Raw genomic sequence first — 11,196 nt, 5'->3', positions numbered from 1 at the left:
ACGACATTTCTAGTTGTAAGAAGCACGTATAGTAAGGCTAGGCACGTAAAAAATCAAGAATTCTAAATCAGGAAAAAATATTCATTATACTGATTTTGAAACAACGTAAAACTCACAACCTAAGAAAGATATTAATGAAATTACATCTAAGGGAAGAAGCTCTTTCAAACATGTTGTTTTGTGTACCCGACAATCCCGCAGTGCAGTACGCTATTCAGACCTACGCTTTTCTGGGTTATTGATGCTTTTTCTACCACCAAGTTGGGTAGATAACCAAAGGGTAGGAAAACTGGTTGTTATACTGTAACAAGAACATTTCAATTCTTTTGGATTGATAAGAATATAAAAATGTCTTCAGGACCAGTTCGAAATAATCGAAAGGATAAATCGACACACAAAAACAAGCCATATGATAGAATTACAGAGTCTTCGCCTTTAAAATCACCACAGACGCCCTCGAAATCGATTGTTCAACGCGCCAAAGAATGGCTCACACCCTCTTCTTGGAAAAAGACAATTGCCTTCTTGAGTAAAATTCCGTCTGAAGAATCGGAAGACGAAGATCGCGACTTAATGATCGATAGTAGTGAGGAAATTAAGCCAGAAGATCATTCCTTCCAAAAGCAATCTCAAACACTTGAGTCTCCGAAAACTCCAGCTGTCCCCCGTGGTAGCTCATTGCCTCCGATTTCCAATCAAGATTCGCCAAATCAGCTATTAGCGATGTTCTTCTCCAACAAGGGAAATCAGCCTTTAAACGAGGTAGAGCGCGAAGGAGTCATGAGTCTTTTATCCAGAAATGGTTCCCCTGCTTCAACAACTCATCATTCTCCTTCCGTTCCCTCCCAGCAATTTAGCACTCCTAAATATACCGCCAATCCTCATCGTGCTGTTTCAAGTGAGTCTCGCATCCAAACATCAGGTTCTTTTCACCCTAGCCCAAATTCTTCTAGACAATGGCCTGCTTTTCGTTCTACTTTCTCTCCGATTCTGGGAAATTCTAAACTTCCTAATGTGCCAGGAAGCTCTCCGCTTTCGGCTCAAAAAACTAGTTACTATGGACCCACAATGTCTACCCCGTTTCGCAAAAATTTACAACGGAAACGTCATTCAACTACACCTGTCGGTGCTTCAAAGCTAATTTCTTTGGCTTCCTCTACTACTCCCGATTTTGTTTCGAAGCGTAGCAAGAACGAGTCCTTTAATGGAAGTTTCACCGCAAATGAAGATTCTTTCAGTACTGTTCCCGCTTCTTCTCCCTTTCCTCCTACGCAAAGCACACCTCAGCAGAAAACGCCTAGTCGTACGGCTGCAAACCTAATGAGCATCTTAGAAAGTAAAGAAAGTCCAGTCACTAGCTCCCCTAAAGATAGTCTTGCAAAAAACACGAAAGCTTCTTATATCAGTCCATATGCGAGACCTGGCGTTACTACTTCCCGTCGTCGTCATACACTTGCCAAAGAGGAAACTCGCCCTTTAAAGACAATTGAGGAGAAACATGAAGTGCCAGCTGTAGAGGCTCTTAATAAGTCGTCAAACTTACAGACCTATAAACCTGATTTTACTCCTCAATTCTTAAAAGAATCCTCAATTCCTGAAACTAAAAAAGAACCAGAGTCTGTCTCTAAGAACACCGATGCTGATTCTTCAAAAACAACTCCGGTTTTCAAGTTTACTGCTCCATCTAGTAACCCTTCTACTAGTATGTTCTCTCAATCTACAAAGCCTACTGAGAATTTAACGAAAGAAAGGCCTGCTGAAGCGGCTCAACAAGGGGAAGCAATTGATGTTGACATGGAAGACTCGAAAGGAGAATCCAAGAAGGAAGGAAATGACATCTCTTCTCAAAAACAGTCGGAAAAGCAACCGGCGTTTGGAGGATTTTTTGCAAACCAATCAGAGTCGAAGCTTCCTGCAGGTTCAGTAGAAGCACCTAAAACTACTGGATCTCAAGGATTTTCTTTTGGCTCCCTTGCCAATAAATCAACATTACCCAGTGCCCCTTCTGTTGAGCAAAAGAAAGCTGAAAAGTCCAGCATCCCTTCATTTGCATCTGCGGAGTCTGCTGCTTCGGCTAATGATGGAGATAATGGAGCTTCCCAACCTACGAAAGAGCCCAAACCCTTTTCCTTTGCATCGCTTACCGCATCCCCGAAGGTGGATGAGAAGCCGAAAGAAACACCAGCTTTTACGTTTGGCATTGCTGGTAAGACTCAAGCAAGCAAAGATCCTAAGCCATTTTCCTTTGCAGCTCCTACTTCATCTCCAAAGGTAAAAGAGAATTTAGATAAGGCACCTGTTTTTACGTTTGGTAGTACCGGAAGCAACATCTCTTCTTCCACGGCTCCTGCTCCCGTACAGAAGGAAGAAAGTGTTCCTGAAAAAGTAGATTTGCCTCAGTTCCCATTCACTATTCTACCAAAGAAGGATATTACTGGGAACTCTGAGGATGAAAAGGCATTATCTGTTACCGACGAGATTCCATCCTTTACTTTCTCAACTTTAGACAAGAAAAATCATTCAGAATGATCTTTCAGAAAAGGATTTGAGTTTGTAGATTTTCTCATTTGCGACGATATGAGATACTTGTTTTCGCAAAGTTTTTGATATTTGCTGTGATTATTTTTTTATTTTTGAATAGCTTTTACGAGTAAAATAGGGAATACATGATGAAAAAGGGATAATGGGTGACGATAAATATTGACAAAACCTCAATTGATTGTTTGTAACTTATTTCATTTACGTAGAATAAAAAACACTTTCATTACAAATGAAGGATAACATATAAAAGCAACGATTCCTCTTGTTTTTGCTTTCTTTTTTTTTTCTCTTTTTAATTTATTCAATTATTCTTGTTGCAAGAACGGATTAGGTATTTCTTCAGAACCATCCATGGGAGCTAGGAGAACCAAAGTAGTACCACGTACAACAATTAAACCAAGCTTCCTAGTTTTGTCCAACAGTTTGCCGTCTTCGGGGTTTTTTAAGTGTTCGTCCACGTCGTCTAAAACAAGATTCATAAGTTGATCATAACCTTTGAGAACACCAGTAATTTGACGTCCTCCAGTAAAGGTAGCTTGAATCCGTTGATCTTGATATCTAGATAAGTCTAAAATTGATTCTTTCCTTGGCTTTTCTCTACATGAAACTGTTAGCACCTATGTTCTCAATGGATAAGCTACTTACGTTGGCTGGCTAGAATTACTAGGTCCTGGGCGCTTTTGAAAAGAAGACATAGTGAGTAGATTTTATTTCAATTATAACCCGCCTTTAAAAGAAATGGTAATTTTGGGAAATGTCAAATATCTCACAGGTAGCTTTCTTGAACCTATAAGGATTGGGAAGTCGAAGACGTACTCACTATATTCTAAAGTCGTCAGAGGTTTTATAGGTATGCTAAAATAATGTACATAATTAGTTATATATTTAATTGAGTTATTATACAAATGCTTTAAAGAAGTACTGATTCGATTAAAAAGCAGAAAAGCGTTTTGTATGAGAACCGTCCAAGGAAATGGTCTATAGTCGTTACTTGTAAGCAATTCATTTAGCTATTGACAAGTCGATAATAGTCTTAAAACAAAAGAATCAAAATAAATATTATGTAGTCTTTGAGATAAACAGTAAAATAAAAAAGAGACGCAACTTCCTAAACGCAAAAGTTCGTTCCAGGATTGAGTATTGACATTGTTTTCCTAATTAAAGAAATGAGAAGGCAAGGTTCTAATTGTAAGATAGAGCGAAGATAACACTTGAGACCAAGCAAAAAAAGGTAAAGGAAGAATGAAATATCAGAAATCATTTCATGCGATTCTGCTCATCAACCGAGAAGAATCAGGGAGACGTTAGTAACAAAAAATGAAATAAAAATATAACGAAAAGAAATATTCACAATGGAATGAACTAGCGACAGAACACGATCTTATACTCCCATCATTTAATCTTCTAATTCAACTACGACGGTACCACTAGGGAAAACGGAAGGAAGGTTGTTAATTTTTGCACCGGTTACCAAAAGTTCCCTCGGAAGAGAAGAATAAAGATTAAATTGAAATTTGTGTTCATATCCATCAGGTGGGGTAATGTTAGCGGATGAAGACATAGCTGCCTCATAAGCTTCTGGATTTTCTTTAGCAAAAAGCAAAGTGTCCACGTATTCGTAAATATTTTTCACGTAATCATCTTCCTCAAATTTCCGAATAACACGAGATCCATCAGGCAAACGAATAGAAAGGCGAGCTGCTTTAGCACCGGCCTGAGGTTCGGAGGGAATGTTAACCGCCAGCCAAGATCGATACTGTACAGATAACTTTTCTAGTCTCTCTTTTTCTTCTTCTTCCTTTTGTTTGTTTTCACGTTCTTTCTTAGCTTGTTGTTGTTTCTGACGATCACGGGCAAGCGATGCTTGATAAGCATCGTCCTGTTGACGTCTTAATTCTCTTGCAGTTTCCCTTTCTTCTCTCTCTGTACGGAATCTCTCAAGAGAAGGCAGGTGGCGTGCTAATGCGTTCGTCAGAGTACTTTGAAGCAAAGCTGAATCCATTGGTCCATGCAAATGAGCAGCGACCACAAGCTCTGATAGTTGAGGAGAATACATTACCAATACGGCAGAAGGAAACTTTGTACAATTAAATTTTCTCGACCCTTGGAAAGCTTCGTCTTCGCACACGTCGCCTATCCAGCAAAGAATGTTGCGGCGGGATAAGAATCCTTTCACTTCTTCATCCATGAGAATTTTTTTTGAAAAGTCCTCCATTTCATCGCTCTTTGTACTGGTGAAAAATAAAAGAGCCACACCATAATTGCGCTTTGTCCGTGTCAACGCTTCCATATACCCACCTTCAGTGAAGACTTCAACATGATCAGTACCATATTGTTCCTCCAAATTCTGAAGTAATTTATTTGCTGCATCCGCTGGCGATAAGTAGCGTTTCCTTGGGCCTAAGATAGGAAGGAATGTTGGTAGTAATGGTACTCGCGATAAAAACATCCAAAACTTGTAAAACCCACTAAAAATAAAAGAAAATAAGGAATGAAAGAATCCAATCCCTAATTTAGAATCCTTTTTTCTGTTTTCTGGCATAGACTCGCCTGTCAAAAAGTTGACGGCCTCCTAAGATACACGGTTAGTAACATTTAAAACATATTGTATGATGAATTGCTAATATAGAATAGCAAAATTCTCTACTAATGTTATAAAGAAATGATTTCGTAATCTCAATTACTCGCTTCTTTGTCTGACAATTCATCTTCCGGTATAAACTCACATACCTGAACATTCCAATTAAAGGTCTCTAAAACAGAATGAGCAGTATCCGCAGGAACATCTAAAGAGCTTTGTAAAGCTTGAATTGCTTCCTGTTCGCTGGATCTTGACATATTGTCGATATTGGCAAACGGATGCTCATACCTTAGTGGGAGTCCAACATCATACCTACAAGCGTACGTTCACCAACACGTTACTGTATGCTGAATAATAACAAAGGCGTCCTTTTTCTTTTTTAATTAAAATATTTGGATAATTATTTCCTAAAACTTTTTAAAGACTCTAATTGTTTCTGTTGTGAGATACCGCTTCTTGATCGTAATTTCAGAATTCGACTGTGCTTATCCATCTGTTTGCGAAGACATTATCAAGGTATACTTTTGTTTTCATTCATAAAAAATAAATTAGGAACAAAAACAATTTCCTAACTTGCTTTTGGAGTTGATTTGAAGAATATCAGGTGTTAATAGTTTCAAAGCCTCTAAAGAACCATAATAAGTTTTTGAATCACCAAGTTCTCTTCTTCTTGTATTATTCCGCAAAAACCAAAAGCCTATTGAAAAGGGCATGGACTGCTAGGTTTTAGTTGAATCAACGGTTACATATTTACAGGAAGTATTAATAACCTACAAAAAGGATCGCATTGCCATATTCTTATTGTGTATCTACGAAAATGCTTTCCACTACCAAACAGGAGTTCTCTAGTAAAAATGATGAGTCTGATGATGCCTTGCTGAAATTCGTGCTTCTTCTGTTTATAAGTTTCTTCACTACTTTGGGTGTGCTCTTGTTTGTAACATTAATTTTGGTTTTGTTCCGATATTCTGGCCATGCGAGGGTTTTACTACGAAACAATACTCCCGGCGAATTGGACGATGAAGCAATTGAGAATGAGACCATTGATGAGGAAGGATTTGCTCATCTTAGTGAACCAGCGAAAGAACGATTTTTGCAGGCTCGTAATTTTGAGATGAGTGCTGCTCAATCTCGCATGAATACCGATGCGAAATTAATTGATTTTTTGCAAGTCCAGGAAAAAGGAGTGTTTGCATGGCATTTTGTACCCAACCTGGACTTGGGTGCTTATGCAACCAATCGGACAGAACTTTCTTTTACTAAAAATGAAGAATGTTGTCTTCAAACAAATCTCCCGTTGCAACGGATCAACGAGGTATATTATTGGGAAGCCAAGTTGTTGGAAGTTGACGAAAATACTACAGTATCTATAGGATTGACGACTAAACCTTATCCACCATTTCGTATGCCTGGTTGGAATTTTTGGTCGTTGGCCTATATTTCTGACGGAACACGAAGATGCAATTCTGCTTTTACAAGCAAATCATATGCATCTTTTTATCAAAAAGGAGACGTGATAGGAGTGGCTTATAAGCCAAAGGCCAACAGAGTGTTCTTTACAAGAAACGGCCGTCGCTGTGCTGAATTACCGTGCACATATCGAAACGTGTATCCGACAGTAGGTGCAACAGGTCCATGTGTTGTACATGTCAATCTTGGACAGGCTGGCTATGTCTTTATTGAAGCGAATATCAAAAAATGGAGGCTGGCTCCACCCGCCGGAAGTCTGGCTCCACCGCCTTCGTATTCTGCACCACAACCAACTGTAAACTGGGACACAATTAGTGAGTCGTCTGCTCAAACGGTCATGCCAGCAGATGTAAATTCATCACTGAATGCACAATCAAACTCCTTGACTAACTTTAGTGGCTCGCTTTCTTCATATAATACAGCCTTACAAGGGTTGCCTTCTTCCTCTTATGCCCAATCTTACCCCATGCATTCGATGTCTGCACGTCCCGACTCTGAAGATGAACAATAATAATTAACGACTATGATGTGTTTTTATATAATTTCTCTTTTTCTGAAGGGATACAATGAATAGTTTATGTTTCTTTCTCGACCTATGATTTTTTTTATTTGTTTTTGGTAATGTAAACTAATGTATAGATTGCAGAATTCAGGGACCCTTCTAAACTTTTATTTATTGAAAAAAACCCGAATCTATTTGTTTTGAAGATTTTCATATCGATATTCCTTGAGTGACAAACTTTGAGTTGAGCATGTAGGAACTCATACATCTAGGGAAACTGTAAGACTTGTTATATACTTTCATAAAGTGACTAAAAATAGTTACACTAGTTATATTACGAAGAGTATGATAGACTATTCATAAGAGTAATTTTTTGGTGGATTACAGCTGTAGTAGGATTGCAACTCCTTTTCCCAGTAATCGTGCTGCAGGAAGCAAATTATTGGATACGACTACTTATGTTTTCAATCTCTGTTTACGTGAAGAATACAAATGAGAATCTTTTATGACTTCCACAATCCTTGTTTATTTTATATTTCGTACCAAAATGGGGTTTGTTTATTACCGACACGCGTTCTAACGCAGTATATTATATAAGTCGAGCGTCATTGTAATTCGCTAGTTATACCGTGAGCTTAACACACAAGCACGTCAACTTGACATAACAAAGAGAGTTAAGACAGAAAGTAGTAGGTCCTTTAAAGGTGCATCCTTAGCCATAGCCATGCATGTTACAGTTGAAGGAAAAGCTGAAAAACCGCCAAGAAAACGATATTCTGAGACGTCTAATGAATCTTTCACATTATATTCATTGGTATGCTTTTTTATTGATTCGAAAAGGTTATGTTAACGTTTATAGGGTACTAATGTAAGAATGCGAATGTACTAGAAGAGCAAAGATCTTACATAGTATAGGGAGGGCCACTAGAAACAGACTGTAGTGCTCATCTATTGTCAGATGGAACGTTTCGGGAGATTGTTTCAATAGACGGAGGCGGACATCTTTCCGCATTGGCCGAGTTGATTGAAAAGAAGCTATTGACAGTCGACATTGATGAACGGGACTTACTACAATCAGGGGATGGAGTACCCTTGAACATTGTGTATGCGAAAGCATGGTTGTTTTCTGAACAGGGTATTAAAACGTTTTTAATTTCACACTGCCATTTTGATCACATATACGCTTGCGTTATCAACAGTGCGATGTTTGGTCCACAAAATCCAAGAACAATTGTCGGCTTGGACTATGTGATTAATACCCTCAAAAAGCATATATTTAATAACCAAGTTTGGCCTGCGTTAGATAAAGCTGGATTTATAGATTTCAAGATGTAAGGATAAAGGATTGCTTTTCTTACCGTATTTCTTATAAATATTGGTATTTGGAGCATAAATTGAAGTGCGAGGACGGTTGTTGTTTGTTTTCGTATTCATACTAACACTTATTAGAATTAGTCAACCCGTGTATACCAATTTAACCTCTACCTTATCCGTATTACCTTTCCCTGTGAATCATGGCTCGTCGTTTGGGCATGAATTGAAGTCGTCGGCATTTCTCATTCGCAACAATATATCTGACCGGTATTTCATAGCTTTTGGAGACGTAGAGCCTGACAAAGTAGCATCAGATTCGCTTAATATTTATGTATGGAAAGTCTGCGCAGAACTTATTGCCAAAAAGAAGCTGACTCATATATTAATTGAATGCTCTACACCAGACATTCCTGATGCCTTACTGTTTGGCCATTTTTGTCCTCGGCATTTAGTGGATGAGCTTTGCTCACTCCAGTCATTTGTTAAAGATCTAGGTGGAAGCATGGATAATGTCACTGTTTTAATAACTCACTTGAAATCTCATCCTCTTCAGGCAATCAATCCTGAAGTTATCATCATGGAGCAACTTGAAGCTTTAAGCAAATCGTGTTCTTTATCCGTTAATTTTAAAATAGTTAAACGAGGACAGTTTTATAGATTTTCCTGAAAAGGGATGTTAAATGGTCTTGGTTTGAGATTTTTATATTCGGTTTGCGGTAATGCAATGCGTATGATTATATTCATTCGCTTTTCATTGTTTTTGAAATTACTTTACAATTTACATCTTGCAAAGTTTACTCTTTTCGTTTCCTTTTCTTATCATACGAAGTTTTGCATCAATTACCTCCATCATTAGAATTTTTATACATTACAAGCGATTGGGATTTTGGACATAAGGGAACATTATTGTTAATAAAAGCTCGATGTTTTGTTAATTCGATTTTTATCTCACTGGATTTTATAAGAGCAGCACGCTTCTTTCTATTCCGAAAAAGAAAATTTACTTTTAGTTGTAAATGGAATAAATCATAATAAAGTATTTTAACTTGGTCTGAGAATGGGGTGCTCTTCCCTATGCGGTTGATTTTGTTTGGTTTTTTTCTACTAAGTAAACTTGGAAGGATAATTACATGCATATACAAGTAGTGACTATATCTTTGATAATCTATTAGAGCAGATTGCCGATCACTACCATCTAGATGATTTCATTCATAAACGAACAACATTCAATGTATTTCACACGTTTTACAAATAGTAGGGTAGGGTGAAAATGAAAAGAATGAATATTACAAGTATACAGGCGAGCATTAGAAGAAAAAGACAGTGTTATGCGAAACCGAGGAATTATTTCAAAGGGGTGATTGGAATAAACGTCTAAAACGTAGGAGTGGTTGTCTTTTTCTTACCTAACTGCATACCCTTCGCCCGTGGGGCGGATGCAGCATTTGCAGCAGAACGATAGGATTCCATAGCAGATTCTTCTTCTGCATTAGCGGCCATAGTAGTGTTGACAGTTTGGTATCCAACCGACTCATATAGATCAGACGAAGGATGAAGACCACCACGTTTGGCATCTTTCTTTTGCATTTCCAATTGTCTAATACGACGTTTTCTTTCTTCGGTTGCTTCCAGTTCTTTGTTCTAAACATCAGTGTTAGCCGTCTCAGAAGCTCAACCAAGCATAAAACATCATCTATCATAAATAAATTCTTTGGAAATCAACGGATTTCTTTCTTGAAAGAATATTTTTCTTGTAGTACATACCCTTGACACAATTTCTTGAATCTTTTCTTCATGACTTTCCATTTCCAAGTACATTTTGACCTGTGGGAGCGTAACATTATCCCGGTAACCCAGGCTCGTAACTTCATCAAATGCTATAAAAATCTCAAAAGCATATTCCAAAATCTCTCTTTCATCCGACGACGGGCATATAGAAGTCAATGCTTGAGACAGTAGGTGAAGAGTATCAATATCTTGTAAAATATTTGATTGCAAGTTGGTCGTCAATACCATATATAGTTCATCAAAAGGTTGGTATACGAAACGAACGTTTTCCGTCTCTACAGTAGTATTCTGTGATTTTCCAGAAACTAATCCAGGAAAGGATGACAGAAGACTCTCGACACGAGCTCTAGACATTTCACGAAATTGACGAGAAATAATGGCTAATCAAACTGTTAGTTGTCTTTATATCTTGGCAAACAACCGAGAAGTCTTGTTACCACAAACCTTTACCACCTCGATTCACAATACTTGCTGCTAAAACAACCTAATAAAAGTTAGCAAATCATTTTACCTCTTGTAACATACCATTTTAAAAAAGAAATTGCAATCGAATTGGAGCAGCCAAATCTATAATTTTGTTAATGGAAGGTCAATTCGCATGGTGTTGCATGAAAGGTGGTTTACATAGATTACCGTTGTCGTAATTCACTTTACCGAATACAACCGAAGTATCGTAGCTATTTGTGATGATGTAGTTTACCAAACAAAAGGGTAAATAAACAATACAAAATGAAATTAATTATAAAAAAAAAAGCCAATCGAAAATGATACGACTCATTTTACCTGTATCACATCTAAATATTTTATTTATTCTGAGAATTTGAATATCGGATTCGAACCTCTAAAAGCAAATTTATTTATGCAATGTGTTTATTGTTACCAAAGCCTATTTACATAGGAACTTCAACTTACGAATCCAAGGGTCAAGTTATGTACTAAAATACTTTACAATAACAAGACGGTTTATTTCTAAGTAAAAAAATTGTAAAGAAATAAGACT

General features: G+C 37.5%; 6 protein-coding genes across 6 annotated transcripts; 3 read left to right on the top strand and 3 right to left on the bottom strand.

The window, feature by feature from the left end:
• Positions 1-215: 215 nt before the first annotated feature.
• SOCG_02935 (nucleoporin Nup60) lies at positions 216-2,746 on the top strand. The gene has a single exon (XM_013161425.1). The coding sequence runs from the start codon at positions 349-351 to the stop codon at positions 2,527-2,529; it is 2,181 nt and encodes a 726-aa protein (XP_013016879.1). The 5' UTR covers positions 216-348; the 3' UTR covers positions 2,530-2,746.
• Positions 2,658-3,310, bottom strand: SOCG_02934 (U6 snRNP-associated protein Lsm7). Its single transcript, XM_013161424.1, has 2 exons — positions 3,187-3,310; positions 2,658-3,138 (listed from the first exon to the last, which is right to left on the bottom strand). Exons 1-2 carry the CDS (start codon positions 3,234-3,236, stop codon positions 2,847-2,849), a joined length of 342 nt encoding a protein of 113 aa, XP_013016878.1. The 5' UTR covers positions 3,237-3,310; the 3' UTR covers positions 2,658-2,846.
• Positions 3,311-3,937: 627 nt separating this feature from the next.
• SOCG_02933 (UBA/UAS domain-containing protein Ucp10) lies at positions 3,938-5,379 on the bottom strand (the record flags this gene model as incomplete). Its single annotated transcript, XM_013161423.1, has 2 exons — positions 3,938-5,113; positions 5,272-5,379. The coding sequence occupies 2 exons, from the start codon at positions 5,377-5,379 to the stop codon at positions 3,938-3,940; spliced, it is 1,284 nt and encodes a 427-aa protein (XP_013016877.1).
• Positions 5,380-5,383: 4 nt separating this feature from the next.
• Positions 5,384-7,809, top strand: SOCG_02932 (SPRY domain-containing protein). The gene has a single exon (XM_013161422.1). It carries the CDS (start codon positions 5,940-5,942, stop codon positions 7,101-7,103), a length of 1,164 nt encoding a protein of 387 aa, XP_013016876.1. The 5' UTR covers positions 5,384-5,939; the 3' UTR covers positions 7,104-7,809.
• SOCG_02931 (cAMP-specific phosphodiesterase Cgs2) lies at positions 7,753-9,432 on the top strand. The gene is made up of 4 exons (XM_013161421.1): positions 7,753-7,908; positions 7,954-7,962; positions 8,010-8,425; positions 8,544-9,432. The coding sequence occupies exons 1-4, from the start codon at positions 7,819-7,821 to the stop codon at positions 9,073-9,075; spliced, it is 1,047 nt and encodes a 348-aa protein (XP_013016875.1). The 5' UTR covers positions 7,753-7,818; the 3' UTR covers positions 9,076-9,432.
• Positions 9,433-9,528: 96 nt separating this feature from the next.
• SOCG_02930 (coatomer delta subunit Ret2) lies at positions 9,529-10,763 on the bottom strand. Its single transcript, XM_013161420.1, has 4 exons — positions 10,722-10,763; positions 10,641-10,680; positions 10,173-10,576; positions 9,529-10,049 (listed from the first exon to the last, which is right to left on the bottom strand). The coding sequence occupies exons 1-4, from the start codon at positions 10,722-10,724 to the stop codon at positions 9,783-9,785; spliced, it is 714 nt and encodes a 237-aa protein (XP_013016874.1). The 5' UTR covers positions 10,725-10,763; the 3' UTR covers positions 9,529-9,782.
• Positions 10,764-11,196: the final 433 nt, after the last annotated feature.

This window comes from Schizosaccharomyces octosporus, assembly GCF_000150505.1.
Source record: "Schizosaccharomyces octosporus yFS286 unplaced genomic scaffold supercont6.1, whole genome shotgun sequence".
In the NCBI taxonomy this organism is placed as follows: Eukaryota; Fungi; Ascomycota; class Schizosaccharomycetes; order Schizosaccharomycetales; family Schizosaccharomycetaceae; genus Schizosaccharomyces; species Schizosaccharomyces octosporus.
This window is presented reverse-complemented; position numbering and strand designations above follow the sequence as displayed.

Bases quoted from the DNA above. Each gene is read 5' to 3' on its own strand.
- SOCG_02935 (XM_013161425.1), top strand. From the start codon at position 349: ATGTCTTCAGGACCAGTTCGAAATAATCGAAAGGATAAATCGACACAC.
- SOCG_02932 (XM_013161422.1), top strand. From the start codon at position 5,940: ATGCTTTCCACTACCAAACAGGAGTTCTCTAGTAAAAATGATGAGTCT.
- SOCG_02934 (XM_013161424.1), bottom strand. From the start codon at position 3,236: ATGTCTTCTTTTCAAAAGCGCCCAGGACCTAGTAATTCTAGCCAGCCA. The intron at 3,139-3,186 runs GTAAGTAGCTTA...AGTTTCATGTAG, and splicing joins AGTAATTCTAGCCAGCCAAC to AGAAAAGCCAAGGAAAGAAT.
- SOCG_02931 (XM_013161421.1), top strand. From the start codon at position 7,819: ATGCATGTTACAGTTGAAGGAAAAGCTGAAAAACCGCCAAGAAAACGA. The intron at 8,426-8,543 runs GTAAGGATAAAG...AACACTTATTAG, and splicing joins GGATTTATAGATTTCAAGAT to AATTAGTCAACCCGTGTATA.
- SOCG_02930 (XM_013161420.1), bottom strand. The intron at 10,577-10,640 runs GTTTGTGGTAAC...CAGTTTGATTAG, and splicing joins TGTGAATCGAGGTGGTAAAG to CCATTATTTCTCGTCAATTT. The intron at 10,050-10,172 runs GTATGTACTACA...ACTGATGTTTAG, and splicing joins TTCAAGAAATTGTGTCAAGG to AACAAAGAACTGGAAGCAAC.